Below are 18,373 nucleotides of genomic sequence, written 5' to 3'. Positions count from 1 at the left end.
TGTATCAATGGGATCTAGTAGTATACACTACTGAAGGTAATATAAATTGGTATTACCACTTTGAAAAGTAACCTGACATAATCTTGTAAAGTTGAACACTGGCTTCACTGTAGTATACGATAATTAAATTCCTGGTTGTGTTTCCTAGGGAAACTCTTATCCACATGCATTGGGAAAAACACACAAGTTTTTTCTAGAAGTAGTGCATCTATTACAACAAGAAAAGAAAAAGCATCTAAATACCAACAGGTGAATGAATAAGTAAACTGAGGTATATTTACATAATTTAATATTATACAAAAGAGGGAATTAATGACTAATAGGCATATGCAACACGGTCATATGTTAGAGCTAGAACACTGAATGATAAAAGCAAGCTACAACAGTCAATATGCTATAATTTTGTAAAGCTTAAAAAACACAAACATTAAAGAATACAAGTATTTTTAGAAATAATTATGTATGTAAATAAAATATTTTTAAAATTTAAAGAAAGCTAAACTCAAAATTCCTAACGGTCATCTCTTGGTGTGGCGGGAAGAAGCGTCAGGACACATGGTGGGCAGAACAGCACTGTATGTCCTCGTCCTCACAGCAGCTGAGGCTTCACAGGTACTCACTTCACTAGGCTTCAAAACCTATGTTTGTATATATCAGATATTACATTAAAATAGTTAAATAGTTTACATAATACTTTGAAATTAAGACATTGGGTAGTTCACAGAAATGTGATGAGAGTTAAAGAAGTAGGTCTACAGCCTACACAGTAAGAAAAAAGCTCAATATAAAACAGTGTGTTGGTATAACACTTCTGGGTTGGGGAGCTAAGAAGAAGCCCTAATTTGTAGTATTTACCATGTCCATGGCTGATTTTAAGGACCAACTGGATGTTACTAAATTCTAAATTGAGAGGAGATGCTGACAATCAGCATTCATAAGCTGCAAAGCTCGATCCAGCACAGTGCAAGCATCTAGCTCCACACCTTGTACTATGGATCTCACTGATCATGGATACCTACCCTAGAAATTCAATCTTGCTACAGCTTATACTACTCAGAGAGGATTCGCCATAGTTCTGGCTTTTTTGTGTGAGAAAAAGTCCAAGTCCAGGGCAACTAAACCTGACTAGCAGAACTGAGGTATATATATGCATGGCAAAGGAGACTGGGGAAAAAGTATCTGGCATTTTCTTCTTCAGCACCAAGACCCTGAATATGGAAAATTCCCTCCAAACACAGGAAAAGACTTAAGGTTCTAGGAATTCTAAGTACTATATTCATCTTCTGTGCATTGCTATCAGTCAAGAAGATTTTGCCAAGCTCTATTTCCTATAGTTTGTACAATAAATGACTGTTTTGGTTTTATTTTCCAAATAGAAATAATGATACCACATATGGGGTGGATGTGTGTGTGTGTGTGTGTGTGTGTGTGTGTGTGTGTGTACAGTTGACCCTTGAACAGCATGGATGCATGGGTCCACCTATACAGATTTTTCAATAAATACTATAAATATGTTTTCCTTATGATTTTCATAATAACATTTTCTTTCCTTTGGTTACTTTATTATAAGAATATAGTATGTGTATTAACATGTACTATACAAAACATGTTAACCAACTGTTTATAATACCAGTAAGGCTTCTGGTCAAAAGCAGGCTATTAGTAAGCGTCTGGGGAGTCAAAATTGTTATATGCAGATTTATGACTGTGCAGGCATGGGAGGTGACACCCCTAACGCCCGTCATTGTTCAAGGATCACCTGTATACCTATAACAGGGTACAGAGCACGGGACCCCTGAAAATAGGGGAACACCTCCACAATCCTGCCTTCAGGCAGAATTGGGGGCAGGGAACAGTGGAGGGTACAGTATTTAAGACACACTGCATAACAAAGGCAAATTAATAGCCGTGCCTTCCTGAAGGGAAGAAGGCTGCTGCCCAGAGCGAACTGTGTAGTGACTGTGAGAACACAGGGACTTGTCCCATAACCGGGGGCCGAGGGGAGGAGCGCAGATGCTCTTCCTGATGCCTGTGTGTCACTTGGAACTCTTGTCCTGACTAAAGATGGCAGCCAAAAGAGGGTCAAAGACACTACAGAGCTAACAAAAATAGCAGACACTAACACACCATAGGAAGAGCCAGATACAAGATCACATAGGAAGTTCCAAGCTGACCATTTAAATTAGGGCAGGCCAAAGGTCAGTAAGAAAGCCATGAGGTCAGTCGACCTGGGAGGTTTGCCTGGAGAAGATGGTGACAGAGCTGATGGGGCTGTGGGGACCTGCCAGGCCAGGCTACTCAGATATGTGAGAGGTGCTTGGAGCTGAAATGTGACCGGAAATGCTGAGTTGCAGACATCTGCCTCTCTGAACAACATATGAAGAAGTCACTCTCTTGGTATGAGGACTTCTGGTACGGGACTTTAGAGCTTGGTGTAAAGCTTTGTCTCCCTCTGGGTTTTTGGCATTTGGATGTTCTGGGTTTCTGGCCCTGCTCCCCACACAGACAGTAGTGCTTGTGGTACCAGGAGATGCAGGGCCTACCAGGGGCTTAGACCCCACAGAGGATGGGAGCATCCTGGATGCAGGGTCCCACAGAGGGGCAGAGTAATACAGCACATGGTTTCCTGAACAGCGACATGGAGCTGAGGACAGTGCACCCCAGATCTTTAATGAGAGAGCTGCTAGGAGAGGATGGTGATTCTGAAACCCACCAGCGCACATTCCAGAGAGAGGATGGAGATCTGTTTGCCTGACCAGCTGATGGACAGATAAGGATATGGGGAACTTCTGGACATGGTTTTGGCTTGTAGTCTTTTGAGAAGCAAGGAAAGTCTGGGTCTCATGGGAGAGAAGGGCTCTGAGCAGGATTACTCTCAGCAACACTCCCCAAGGTTTTAACCCTGTTAATAAAAACCTGTTTCCTTCAACACTAATTGTTGCATCATGTAGATTGAAGGTACCAAGTGGCTGAGCCCTAGCTTGCATGGTTACATAGCTATACACAAATATATACCCTCCTACTCTAAGATTTTAAATGTGCCCCCAGACAGGGATCTGCTCACTGTTCCCTCTTTGGGAATTACATCTCCAAAAACTAACAGTCTAGCAAGAAAAGCAACCTCCCCCACCTCACCAAGCTGACACAGCTGCCCCTTCATTGTATGTAGTTTTGACATAGCATTTGTTTCACTATGTTGACAGCATTGGTTTCTTAATCTTTCATTAGGGAGAGCTGTCCTGCTACCTCTGCACCCTTTGAATTTAGCACAAATACACATTCAAAAACTGCTCAATAAAGAATTCCCTTGTATTTTTGTGATAATTTATTCAGCACTTAACAAATGGGCTAAACATGTGGCAGGATCTTTACATAAGTTATTTAGTTTATTTCCAGAACTACAATGTTAGGATCATTTGTGTATCTTAAATGAGAAAATAGAGGGCAGAGGATAAAATACTTTGCCAGAGGTCACTCACCTGGAGAGGCAAAATTAGAATTCAAATTCTGTCTTACAGTGAAGTCTGTCTTCTTTCTATTACACATTCTAAAATTATTCTAAATTTTTTACATACTAAAAGCAGATGTAGGTATAAAGGGCAATGGGAATATTAGCTGTTCAAAGTTAAACCTTCTCAAAAAAGGTCAAGAAAATTAGAAGAGAAGTGGCATTTGAGCTGGGGTTTGAAGAATAAATAGTAGTCTGCCTGGCAGCTGAGGGACAGGCATTCCATTCACATGGCAATTATCAAGGTGCTGCAGCAGTACAAGGCTGATTTTAAGGAAGCTGCTGTTCCCTTATCTCTAAAGTAAAAGGGGTGGCAGTGATAATTTCTGTTTCCAGTGCTGTTCTGAAGACTATATAGATAATTCATATAAATCACTTAACATGGGACCTGGCACAGAGTACGTTCTCAATGAAAATGAGAAGAGTTTCCCAAAAACCAGGGTTCTTCTAGATAAGTTAGGGACTTATACCAAAAATGATCAAGAGAAAGCGGGTCAATCGTATCAGGGATACTGAAAGAAAAGGCTTTGGGAAAGTAGTCTCAAATCCCGATCTCAAATTTTTCAAGTGATATTCATATACAGCAAGAGAGTTTAAATGTTTTAAAAAAAGTCAATACAATAATAAAAGAGAAATTTCTAAATCCATGGTTATGATAAATTTACCAAAATAGATCTGAAAGTCTCACTTTGAAAATTTTAAAACAAGAACATTTTAAATCATGGTTATGATGATAAATTTACCAAAGAAGATCTGAAAGTCTCACTTTGAAAATATATGCTTGGTAATTTAGAAATAGACAACACAGTCATGGCTAGCTTTTCCCAAACTTAAAATCCTCTGTAAAAAGCAACAATTTATACATCAAAGTACCAGCCCAGCACACAATTTCTTTTACTCAATCATTCAGAGTAATCACAGCAAAAGAAATACAAAGAAAACACTATGGGACTCCCTGTCAAAAACAACACTCCTCCTCATGTCATTTGCCTATTTCCACATCTCTATCCTTCACCTCTTTAGCCTTTTATTCTCTGGGAGAATTTTTTTTAAAAAGTAGAAAGTATGGTGAACAGTTTGTTTTCAATTATCAGAAGAATATCTATCCAATATATATTGTTTTGTTCAGTCATTTTTAAACTCCACAGAATTCTTATTAATAATGACCAATAAGCACTTAAAAATAAAGCATGGTACAATCAGGCTTTCAGCTAATCCACTGTTCTGAAAAGTGCATGTTTAATTTTAATAGCTCAGTAAAAGGCACAGTAGTAAAGTCTTTTATTTAGCACAGAATAAACTAATATTTATGAAACAATACCATTTCAGTGAAGTTAAAACTTAATTTTTTTCTATTATTTTTCTTTTTAAAAACATCTAATTTCCAGACTGTAAATTTTAAGGCAGTGAAGCCATCTTGTGGCTGATGTTGGGATTGCCGAAGCTTTGAGCGGGTCACTTCTATTTGGAAAAATTAAGTCTTTAATCAGTTTCACATTTAAAAAGGCATACACAACCTGTCAATCCTAGACCTTACATGAAAAAAGTAAATACAGAATTGAAAGCCCTTCCTGTTAGGGCTCCACATTAATGCATAATGTCATCATATAGCTGGACTGGGTAACAAATTTTTTACATAAACCTCTATTTTATAATTGATTCCTACATGTTGGTTGGAAGATTAAAACTCTGAAAAATAACAGAGCTAAATATTAAGCTTAGAGAAGAATATGAAAAATATTAAACAGTTTTAAAAGAATTATAGTTTCATTTCTTTTGTGTCATGGCTTTTCCCATGATTTTTAGCTTACAAGTTACCATGTTTCAGGACTTTGTGTCGTCTGAGAAATGCTAAGCCTGTCCTGAAAAACTCAGAAGGTAAGATGCAAAATGTGGCTTCCCTGCCACACAGCCCTCCACTCTTGAAATCTTTATGGCCTAAAAAGCAAGCATAAACTGCCTATGGGAAAATCTCTCAGGCTTGGAAGCCTAGAGAAAATGTCATCTTCCCACTTTTTCCACTTTTAAATTTGTCTGAAAGCTTTGCATCAAGGTTATGGAGAAAATACAAGAACTGCAAAATAATGTTGAGAAGTGAATGGAAGGAAAGGGAAAAGTACCTGAGCAAAACTATATTAATAATAAAGTTACATGATCTTTTTGCCATTTCTACTTTCTCCCAAATTAGTCAGTGATAATTAATAGCAATTATTAAGACCAGTTTCAAACTCTGAACCACCATGGCCTACTGAAGGTCCCCAATGTGCCTCCAAACAAGAACGATGCAATTCAATGGGTCCAGGATTAACTGTTTCCTCCTAACTACAGACCTACCACCTTTCTTACCTCATCACAGATCTACCACTTCTCCATTCCTACTTCCCACTGTCATATTCCCAAATGTTGAGAATGGTGTTATATAAGTTTCATTAATTATAATAAAAACAACACACACCATGTGAGCATTTGTTTTTGGACATGCAAGAGAGAACGCTGGAAGACTCCTCTCTGCACTTTAATCTTCCTCCAAAGAAAATTATATTCTGTTCCCGGAGACTCTCCACAACTTTGTATGGCCCTGAGGCCTAATGAATAAGCTTCCATAGGGCTTGGAAGACACATGGCTGAGGTCCTTTAGAAGGGACAACACAGACTAAGTAAGGCAGCTCCTAACACAGCCTCTGCCTGCTTCTTGCTTCTTAACTATTTGCTTCTTAAATATTGGGGCAAATGCTCTCCAATCCTCACATTTTCCTTTGGTTTTCTCTCTTAAAAATTGTAGTATCACCGGCGGGCTTGCAACTTAGTAGAAATAGTCAGAGTAGGGCTTTTGGCCTGCCTTCATTCTATTACAATCAGAAGAACTTAACAATAGTGCAAGCAATAGCGTTCTGTATTAGGGTGGGGGTCAAAATCCAGTTGATAATGAAGTATCCATTTGCCCTTGGATATCTCTCAGTAACAAGATACCCAAACAAGGTTATGAGGATTTATGCATTCTTAGATCTCCAAGACAAAAACGCCATCCTAAATTGCTCATAATTCTCAATCCTTGCCATGTGTACTGCATTACACTTACTATGTCACTCTTCAATGTTGTGAGGGAGAAAATGTTTGAATAATAAGGGGCTAAAACCTAGCAAGATTAAATAACTTACTAGAAGTGACAAAAAGTAATAAGCAGGAGAATCAGGATTTAAGTCTAGTCCAATGATATTAAAATATGTATCTTTCTAATATGTTGCCAGTCCCTGTCATTTTATCCGCTGTCTCCACACACTATCTGAAACACATCACAACCATGCCTCTGCTTCCTGAGACAGCTAGCCTATCTTATATTTTATCTTTTCTGTCTACATTAGTTTTTGGAAAGTTAATTTCCAGTATGATCTATTTGGAAGACACTAGTTAACCTGACTCATTCACTCATTCACTCGTTCATTCTTTATTTATTAATATAAAGAAGAAACTAGAAATTAATATTATTTTATACCAAAATTTGAAATGTTCAAGAGAATAGGCAGATTACTTATTAATATACAGCATTTAGTATATGTTGCCTTACATCTTACACATAGATTTAAACAAATTTATTTAACATTTTTTATTTAAAATTTATTTTAAACAAGAACTACAATATATATAATTTGGAGACTGGAGCCATGTCTTTGTAATGATTCATTCACCATTAACATAACAAAATACTGGTTAATAAGCATTCCAACCAAGGCACAAAAAAGTGGCTGTCTTATTTTACAAAGCACAAACAATTCAATTCACATAAAAAATATATTCCTTGAACATTCACTCTGGCCTAAAATAGCTATATTTTTATATATTATATGGAGTTTTCACTAAAAGCAAATAAAATGAGCAATCTCTGTGGATCAGCTTCTAAAATTTCTATTAAATTATTTTTCAAAACACCTTCACTAATACTGTGAAGAGAAGTATATTTGATGTTAGAAGTAGGTAGTGAAAGGAAAATATAATCAAAGAGGAAGAGCAGAAAGAGGTTATCAAACTCAATTTGTTCCATGTGAAAAGAGCTTTACTTTTCTTATCTTCTCATTTTATGTATACAGTCACTTAGCATTAAGAATATTTTAAAGGATAAAATTTGGCACAAAAACGTCTACATTCAAAGATTTTAAAGTTGATTTTTAGTGTTGTTAGCTAAATTCAAAGGAAATCCTAAAAAGACCATGGTATAAAAGTTTTTAAAGGAAAAACTGTTCTGAGAAAGTGGAGAGCAGAGTAAAGTCTTATCTTCACCAGCCCCCTAAGTTTAGAACAGAGGTGGGTTCTCAGAATCCCTAAAGACACACATAAAGAGAAAATGGAAAACAAAAAATCCAAAAACCTTCAGATTTGTCTTAAATAAACTAGTGCAACATGCGCAGACACTGCTTTGATATTAGTTACTTTTCCTGTAAGGAGTTTTTGCACTGATTAGACTTGTCTGAGATTGCTCCCTCATCTGGGGTTCTGTAACTCAGTAATTTTCTAAATATGCTTCCTGGACAAGCAGAATCAACATCCCACAGAAACTCGACCAAAAATAAAAATTCTCAGGCTCTATCCCAGTTTAATTAAATCGGAAGCCAAGGGGTGGGGTGAAGGTGGAGGTCGGAGTGTGGGGTCTCAGCCAAGCCTCAAGGTGATCCTGGCGGACAGTGAAGTCTGAGAGCTGCTCCACAACCGAAAAATAGAAATGTGAAGAAACTGGAGAGGACTCCGAGAACAATGAATTTGAAGAAAAAACTTGAGACTGAGAGTAAACAAGGGAACCAAGATAAATGGCTTCAGCAAAAAAGAAACCTGTGGCAGTGACATTGACAAGTCTTTCAGTATATGAAGCACATCCCCAAGGGCAGGTAACCAACTGCTCTCCATTTCCCATGAGGGAAGATAAAGACATTACAGGCTTTAAGTTGCAGCATAAGAAATTTAGGTAAAATTATAATCAAAGGTTGCTGGCACAGTGTTGTTAAACAATAAAATGAATTGCTGAGGAGTTTACAGAACCTCTTCTCTGAGTATCTGCCTCAAAAAAACTAGAGTGAATTAGAAACTCTTATGGTTCTAAACAAACACCATTTATAGCATAAATGAACTAATACTAGCAACATGAAAAATGTTGTTACATAATAGACCTTTAAATTATCTAAAATTTAAAATATCTGTGGTGCATTAACTATATTTTAAATATGAGTGTTAAAACAAGAATACTTATTCAAACACAAAACATACACATTGAAAGTATTTATTTAAATTAGGGTTAATGATGTTTCTTAATCATTCAAAAAGTAACCAACAGCACATAGACCAATAGCACGTGACCAAAAATAAATGAAAAATTCTTGGCTGCCTCAATGTGCAGGCATTTTCAAATCAAAAGAAGAAATTAAATAGGAATGAGTAAGAAATTAAAGGCTGATTAGTTGTTATCTGAACATTGTATCCTTGAATTTAAAAAACAAAATCACTGAAAAAAATTGTAACATAAATACATATATTTACACATATGTAAATCCAATATAGTAAAAATAACCAAATTCATGCATGGCTTTGCCAAATTACTCCTAATATTTTCTTACAATCTTATACTCTTATATTAATAAGTTCAGTAAATAAACCTGGTAAAAGGCAACTAAAATAAAAAGGTATGAAAAGGTCTTTCTTCTGAGCTCTGATAACATCTGGTAAGTCTCACATGTTAACATGCCATACTTATAATTCTTAAAACAAAAGTCTTTAAAAAAATGTTTATATCATCAAAAGTTTAAAAGTTTAAGTCCTAATAATTTTCCATGTGTATAGGATATCACTCTGTGACTTGTTTGTCTCCAAAATATTTTGCAGTTGCATTTTCTATTGACAAAAAAATAATTCCAGTAATTTAGTGTATATTAATATTTACTGCAGTTAGCATAACTTAAGAAGTTAACATTTTTCTTTACCTTTTCTATTTTTCCACCATTGATGTCACTGGGGAGGAATTTCTTGCCAATTGCTCTCAAGTCTGTCTAAAATAAAAATATTATTATTAAAATATAATTATAAAGAAAAGTTAATCTAAATTTAATCCCAATCACAAACAAAAGTTAAAGTGTGTGGAGCAAAATTTAAATAAACGTCTTTTAGCTGATTATGAGATCTACATATATAATCTATCTTTTCAAATAACATAGATCCACACATATGTTATTTAAAGTGTACCAGTAGGTTGAACATTAATACATAGATAGCCTTAATGCTGGTCATATCTCTTTAGGTAACCTTTTAACTCCCTAAATCTCAATTGAATTCTAAAACTTTATTTTATGTAAACTATAGCCTTACTATACAAATAATGACACAATCCAAAACCAAATGAATTCATACAAAGTATACTTTTTTGACAATTAAATCCTATATAAGCTTGATATGCAGAGACATGAAAACACATATTCTATTGGCTATAATACCCATAACATAACAAAGCTATATAATAACATGCAAATATCTCAGGGAAGAATTCTACTGCAACAGCAAGTAGTTATAGTCAGACTTACACTTAGTAAAAATGTATTTAATTTGCTTAAATGAATTATAAAAATTGAAGTTGGTAAGCAAATAACTGCATGAAAATGCAGAAATACATATTACTCAGCAAACCAAAAAGTAGAACATGAAAAGGGAAAAGTTAAGGAAGACCTAACATAGACTTATTGCATTTCTGACATAAAACCAGAACTTCAATTACATAGTCTTCATAAAAAGCAGAACTTTTCAGGATTTTCATTTTCTTTAGGAATTAAAAACTAAAGGAATGGTAAGAAATTTGTTCACAGGAAAACTGTCAATACTCATGAAAAAGGCCTAATTATTTAAGATATTATCTTGAAAACTGAGAGTGTAAGGTTAGATTAACAAATTGTATTATTTTGCTATTCCTTAAAATGTAGCAAACTTTAAAGCAAAATAAAATAGGGTGCCTTTAATCACATAAATTATAAGGGAGAAATTTATGTTAGATTTAAAAAGAAAACACTAGATGACTAAAATTATTATAATATCAAAGGAATACATATAAAGAAGTAGGATAGTCTTAGCTATTATTGAACACCTGTGATAATAGAATGTTATTTTATTTGAAATATCCATATGTGGTCAGCTTAAGAAAGAAGTTCATGTTATGCAATCCCCACAGATCTTTCCAGTCTTTTATTACCATGATTCATTATTTATTTCTCAATATAATATAGGAATCACTCCTCAACTAAAACTCACCAAATGAAACCGCCAGGCACACTAAGCCCCAAATCCAAACATTTGTATAACAGTGCTATGGGCCTATTCTTTTTGTAACCTCCTTCCAACAACAGTGAAAAAATTATAAACCATATCAAATCATAGCCTTTTTACTTTGAAAATACTGAGTGATATATGGAAGAAAAGTACTTTCTTATACTACCTTTCCCTATTTTAGGATTGTTTTGAAGAGTAAATAAATGTTAATGCATGAGAAGCACTTGACACAAAGACTTGCAAAGAGTAAGCATTTAATTCATGTTAACTATCATGTTTATTTTAGTGAATATAAAACATGTACATTTTATCATCTGGAAATGTATAACCATTAAGTAAATAATACAACTAACAGTTCATAAAAGCATAGGCATTATTTTGAAGTCACTCAAATGCTGAAATATTTAAATATAATATATGAGAAACAGAATATATACAAATTTTATGATATACCATGGTCTCTCATTTCTGGTTTTTGAAATTTCTGGTTTATGAACAAAACTAAATGAAAATGATGCATTGAAATAAAGTAGAAATGAGCATTAGACTAAAATTTGATTCACTGCAAACTATCATTAACTAATATGATCTTAAATACTGTCAAAATTTTCTAAATCCAGTTAATTTATTTCTCTATAAAATGGGAGGTTAGATGGGAGAATCACCAACCCTATCTCACAAAGTTGTTAGGCTCAAAGGAGAAAACATATTCAAAGTTTAAATAACTTTTAAAATGCCATACCTACACATAGTTAATGTTATTTCATTGCTCTTAGCAAATGAAAATGACTTACCAAATCTTTAAACATACTAAGTTCAAAGTCAATTTATAGCACTACAAGACTATGTTCAATTGCCTTGTACAAGACAAATGAATCAATTGCCATTATATCAGGATCACTAGTAAATAGAACCAAGAATACACTCATATAGAACATAAAAAATTATGCAAAAGAAATATTTAACTTTTAAATACACATGCATATTTGCACACACAAAAGATTTCTATTTATTTAAGTTCAGCAAAACGCTTATTTGGCAAGTCACTTTATATATGATATAGAATCTTCAAAAAATCTGTTTCTAAATTTTTACTAATACATAGTATTCAGAAATGTAAGACTGGGCTAGCATTTAACTTTTTTTCTGAATAATTCAGGTATTTGAAACCAAAACTACATGCTGGATCTCAATGTCATTTCTTAATATTCTTATTCCCTATTCTGCAATGGAAAAAATTAAGAACCCTCTTTTCAACATAAAAATCTGCACAGAAAATAGTCACTTAGCAGCTCAGAAGCTATTCTCTTTATAAGGGCCTGCTTTTGCAAGGTTGGCAATGGTCTGGTATCTAGGAACTTTGCACTTGAAACATTTCCTAACTAAAAATGTGGTTCACTGCCTAGACTATCTGTATAAACAATGTGATTTATGGTGAATACGTGCTTTTTCTGGAGGGCGGGGGGAGTCTAGAATTTTGTTTCAAGTAGGGAGAGAGTACCTTCATGAGCAGTCTACAGAAAGCCTTGGCTCTAATAGACTTTCCTGGGCAGAAACTCTGTGTACATCTTATTGCATTATTCATTGCTGGTTAAAGGAACGAGCTCAGTGTGTCCCCCACAAGAGAAAGGGAACATAAGAATGTTTGTGTATGGATTTTATTCCCATATGTAATAAGTGATATACATTAAGAATCAATAATGCAAGTCTTTCTTAACTAGTGATCAACAATCATTCAAAAATTGGAAAAAAATTCAAGACATACCTTAAACTAGGGGTCCTTAACCTCCCTGCTCCCCATTACTACGTGAGCTCGGCCTCCTGTCTTCCCCGGCCTCCTGTCTTCCCCAGCCCCCTGTCTTCCCCAGCCCCTCACTCTAGTCCTCTGAAAAACTATCTTCCATGAAACCGGTCCCTGGTGCGAAAAAGGTTGAGGACTGCTGCCTTAAGTGTTTAATTTTATTTAAAGATAATAAACTTGAAAAGTACATTATTTGCTATAGACTTCATCTTAATTAAAATTTTTTTCAATTGTTATATGGTATAACTTAGGTTGTTAAATGTTATAGCTTAGGAGTATTTGACTTTATATTTCAGAGAAAATTATAAAGACTATTTAATTCATTAAAATAATGGTCGTGATGTGCATAGGGCAAATACTTCATCTTGATCTGTTTTATTTAAATTTCACATCCAATTAAAAATAGTTCATTGTTATTAACCAAGTATATAAATAAGAAAAATAAAGAGAAGATTGTCACAAAAATCTCTTTGTTATCATCTTTAGGATTTTTTTAAATAAACAAAAATAGAGCTCTTTATAACATTTTTTCAAAGTAGAATTCACTAATTTGAGTGCAAATCGAAGAATATTAAGGTGACTAGGGAGTATTTCCCTTTGTAGTGAAAGGTAGCCTGCATACTTTCTAACTAATGCTTACTTAAAAGAAATTATAGTCTTGTATTAAAAACTTAGCTCAGAAATACACAAACAAAAAAGATCTTATTAGTCTTATTGATAAAATTCAAAGACACTGATAAAGGAGATTTCAAAACAAATTGTATCTGTTTAAATCTGTTTTATTATATATAAGTATACATTTAAGTAATTTAAAAAGTTATATGCAATTATATACATATTTGTTCATATTTTAAATGTTATCAGTTGCTGCCATTTCTGCTTTATGTTATATCTATTTTGCAGTAATATGATGATTATGTCAGACAGTAATTCTCTTATGTACTTAATTATGTGTCATAACATATATGTTTGGTTAATAGATTGTTATTGAGAGGCAACATGAAAATTCCCATTGGGGTAACTACAAGACTGAAAAAAGAATATTTGTGCCCTGGCCAGGTGGCTCAGTTGGTTGGGGCCTTGTCCTGGACACCAACAGTTTGCAGGTTTGATTCCCAGTCAGGGCATATACTTAGGCTGCTGATTTGATCCCTGGTCAGGGAGCAAAATGGGAGGCAACTGATTGATGTTTCTCTTTCACACTGATGTTCTTTCACTCTCTCTCTCTCTCCCTCCTTCTTCCTCTCCCCTCTTTCCTTTCTCTAAAACCAGTAAATTTTAAGAATTTTAAAAAAAAAGAACATTTGTTTCTTTATATATATATATTTTAAATAATTTTTACAACTCTTCAAAAAATATCCAAAAGACAATCCTAATTATGGAAAAGATAACAGCTATTCAGATGGGTAGCGGGAGAAAGATTGGAAAGAAATATATATCAAAACATTAACAGTATTTATAAGTAGCTTAAATTATAAGTAGCTTAGAAAAATAAGTAGCTTATTTTATGTTCTGTGTTTTATGAAGTCTTTTATAGTATGTATTACTCTTATCAACAGAAAATATTATTTTGAAATAATAAACAAGTGTCAAAAAGCTTTAACTTGAGTTTCTATGTTAATTAAATGGTAATTTGTTTTAATGAATATAATCAGCTTTTACTGCTATTATACAGATGATGTAAATGCTATGAAATTCTATAACTGAACACTGGGTTAAAAAAGTAAGTGTTAATTACATGCTTCCCCTTTTCATTGGATGCCATGTAATAGACATTAAAAGAAACATATATTTCTAATAATTTGCTGATATGAGATTAGCAATTGCAATAAATATCACTGTTAACTTAAAATGAACACTAAAGAAAAGACGTATTTAGTATTCCATATTACTCATAAAATCCAATTTATTCTATAAAACATTTTGCATGAATACAGCTTCCAGATTTAAAATGTTAATAAACAAAACCTACATTGAGAGCAATCAGGATGATGTCATTTATATTGACTTTGTCAGAAGAACTTGTGCAAGCTTCAATACCTTCATTTGAAAGATACCTGTTGGAATAAAATAAATGGCTTAATATTTTCTAAAGTCAAAATTAACCAAAATTATTTTTTTAAGTCAACATGCAATTTTGTTCTCTACTATGAAATGCTTCTACAAATACTAGGGAAAGAGTCCTGAATATTCCCTGATTATTTACTATGTCTGATAGAATAGAATGGACAGTGAATTATTTTACCTCTTTTGTATCATTAAAAGGATATTGTGTTAATGCAATTAAAACATCAATATACGTCTTAAGGAATGTGTAAGCTACTCTTTATACAAATAGAATTTGGTAATACAGTAAACTCTTGGAGACTGAGATGTGCTGTAAAAACAGAGTTAAAACAACACAGTTTTAAATTTAGTCCAACAGAAATTTCCTCTGTACTACTTTCTCACATTATCTTCTCAAGTCCCCTTTCTTAACCACAATGTTCCTCCTTCAACTGACTGCAAGTGGCACAAAGATAGGCAACTCTTTACCTTACATCTTTTACTCTTTCTGTACCTTTTCAGTTTACTCATCATTTTATTGTCCTCTGTTCTTTTAACCAGTCCAAAATAACCATACATCTGTCATAGGCAATAATTAATTCAAGATTACTGAATGTGAGGGAGTGGGGATCATCTCTAACCCATTCACTTATGCCCAGCACAGCCACTTTGAAATTCTTTGACAAATTCTACAATTCAGGCTTCATCCCCCAAAAAGTTCATATATTAAAATGCCCATTTGCATATGACATATTTTGTAATAAATATCAACTCCTTTAACCAAAGGGCTCGTTCCAGCTAGCACTGCCACTGCAGGCCTGCTCCCATGGGACAGAGGGAGGAGTGCCCGTCTGACAGCTAGCGCAAGCTCATTCCTAATGGTCAGCAATTCCATCATCAACCCCCTACATTAGACTGATTCTAAGACATCTGTCAACTAAACTCTACCTGAAGACAGCAACCAAAGGGCATGTGCCTTAGGAAACAGAATGAATGGGTTCTCTAAAGTAAAAAGAGCAAGAGAAAAGAAATGTAAATTGAAGAGTAAAAAAGAACACCAGAAGATTAAAGCTGATAAGCCTATGAACAAAATCAAGGACATAAAGTCAGGAGAGAATATATATAAATTAAAGAAATAATGTGTTTAACAAAATTAGATGTTATTAAAAGTTTAAGACCATGGAAGGCTAAACTATAATGATGAACCAAAACAAGTGGGTTACATAGAAAAAAAATACAGACGTGTTAAGTATGTTGATGAGTCTATAAGAATAAGTGAATGGGAGGCAGTTATAACAGAACATAAGGGACCGTAAAATACAAATGTTTGCAGTCAGCATAGATGGTTAAAACCGTACTTTAATTCAAAATTGCTAAATAAATTTCCTTATTATCCTGTTATTTTTTCCATGTTCACAGCCATTGACTGTATCTGTGGTTAATCATCTTATAAATTCAGTTCTACAAATATTAATAAATTAAGTCCTTATTTGTGTGAAAAATAATAAGATTAGTAAAATGATGAAAATGAAGCACCTGCCTTTAAGGAGTTCACAGTCTCATTCATATACGGCATAACACAATACATAAACAGCTATCATACAAAGTCAAAATAATTATGAACAAAATGTTTTAGTCCTGGCCAAGTGGCTTAGTTGGTTGGAGCACTGTCCCATACACCAAAAAGGTCTCAGGTTCAATCCCTGGTCAGGGTACATACCTAGGTTGTATGTTTGATCCCAGGTTGGCGTGTGTATGGGAGGCAACTGATCACTGTTTCTCCCCCACATCAATGTTTCTCTCCCCCCCAACCCCCTTTCTCTCTCAAATCAATAAATATATTCTCAGATGAGAATTTTTAAAAAATGTTATAGGGGCTCAAAGTGGCTGTGGGATGGGAAAGACTACATAAAAGGAAACAGTATAAGCAAAAACATGGAAGTAAAAAAGTGTGAAGCATATTCTAGAGGTAATAAGCTGGGACATTCTGGCTGGGAAATGGGGAAGAAATGAGAGATAAGTATAGGTTGAGGCCAATTTTAGAAATTGTCGGTACACAACAGAATAAGGATGATATATTAAATGCTAATTGAGTTATTACAAAAATGTAACTTTTAAAATTCCTGTACAATGGGGAAATAACATGGAATGACTAACAAAATACTCTGCTTTCTAGAAAGGCAGCTCTTTAGCATTAAAAGATTATAGGATGTCAGACGAAATGGAATAGATTGCTAAAATAATCAAATTCCGCCTCTTCAATTTTACAGCTGTATAAAAGGCCCAAAGTTGTTTATTAAACTTGCCCCAAAATACAAACTTAAGTGAAGCAGAGTAAAAAACAAGAATGCCTTCTGACTCTCAGTCAGTAGTTTTTTCACTACAACACACCGTTTTTAAATTTATTTTTATTATTATTATTTTTTACTTTGTTTCCACTGTTACAGATACCCATTTCCCCTACCCTCACCTCCCCTTTCCTCTGACCAATCATAACAGTTTCTATTTAAAACACACCATTTTTACTTATCAATAACTAATGCTAATATTAGGAATATGAGCTTCTCATAAACATAGGCCAGGGTCTACTCAAATCAGTCTCCTAATCAACTAGACATTTCACCAACACACACAAAAAAGCACAACAAGGTAACTTCATGGTAAGCTCCAAAATATATTTTAAAAGGATAGGTCTAGTTTCATAGTAAAACACCAGAGAACTAATACTAATAATTAGAAATTCAAAAATTGTTTTAACAATAAAAATACCATTCTCTACAAAATATAAAAAGGGAAAATCTATCTAAAAAAATTCTCAAGGCAGCAACCATAGAGGGGGCAGAAGAAAATCTGACTATCCATGTACCTCAGTCTCAATTTGCAAGTTTTACAAGTCTCCCTTACTCATCCTTCATATTTTGAAAACTCAAAGAACTTGAGCCTTACAGCTTTACTCCATAGTCATCAAGAAACAGAACTCACAGATTCTCCCAGTAACATTGGTGATCCTTCTGTATCTACTGTACCACTTTTCCAGAAGGACTGAATCTAAATTAAGCATAACTTGGATTTACCAAAAAATCATTTTGTTTTTGTAAACATTTAAAACTCCAATATTATCAATGAATAAAACAAGCGATAAGAGAAAGTCAAATGCCCAAACTGGCTTCAAAATGCACCACAGTAGCACAGTAACTGAAAGAACAAAAGAACACAAAATTCACCAGCCTTATGAGGTCATTGAGAAAGAAAGGAACTAAAAACTGGAGCAAGCATGAGATGTGATCCCATGTGCCGTCTCTGAATTTATAAAACTCAAGGACATGGACCCTAAAGAAGAAATGAACCCCAGAGGGCTCTTGCTTACTAAAACACCCAGCAAAAGCACCCTGTGTTTCCCCTCTCTAGTGGAGATTTTGAAAAATTAACATTATAAAACCACTCACTACTATTATGAATTAAAAATACATCAGAATACAATTTTTTGACAAGCAGGGCATTAAAGGGCTAAATTTCTTCATGATCCAGAATAGACTAACATTTCTCACTAATTTTACCTTCAAATAACGGCATTTAAAATCACAATTTAATAAGTACTCAAGTTTTTAAATAAGATTTTAGAAAGTGCTTCCTTTTCCACAGAGGTTAAAATTTCATCTTACTCAGAATTACTAGATTTGTACTAAGCAACTCTTTTTACTTCAGAAGTAAAAACTTTAAAATTA

The 18,373-nt window shown here is 34.0% G+C and overlaps 1 protein-coding gene across 3 annotated transcripts in view; it reads right to left on the bottom strand.

The window, feature by feature from the left end:
* The window catches only part of TDRD3 (tudor domain containing 3), a 157,465-nt gene that overhangs the window by 90,986 nt on the left and 48,106 nt on the right, over window positions 1-18,373 (bottom strand). For all 3 annotated transcript variants that reach the window (XM_054586408.1, XM_054586409.1, XM_054586410.1), the window contains exons 2-3: window positions 14,575-14,659; window positions 9,472-9,537 (exon numbers count right to left, since the gene is read on the bottom strand). In XM_054586408.1, the coding sequence (XP_054442383.1) occupies window positions 9,472-9,537; window positions 14,575-14,659 (151 nt within the window). The remainder of the gene's footprint in view (window positions 1-9,471; window positions 9,538-14,574; window positions 14,660-18,373) is intronic.

The sequence above is a fragment of the Pteronotus mesoamericanus genome, unplaced genomic scaffold (genome assembly GCF_021234165.1).
Source record: "Pteronotus mesoamericanus isolate MK-2021 breed Mesoamerican mustached bat unplaced genomic scaffold, CSHL_Meso_final contig_94, whole genome shotgun sequence".
Lineage (NCBI taxonomy): Eukaryota > Metazoa > Chordata > Mammalia > Chiroptera > Mormoopidae > Pteronotus > Pteronotus mesoamericanus.
Note: the sequence above shows the minus strand (reverse complement) of the source record. Positions and strands in the feature narration are given on the sequence as shown.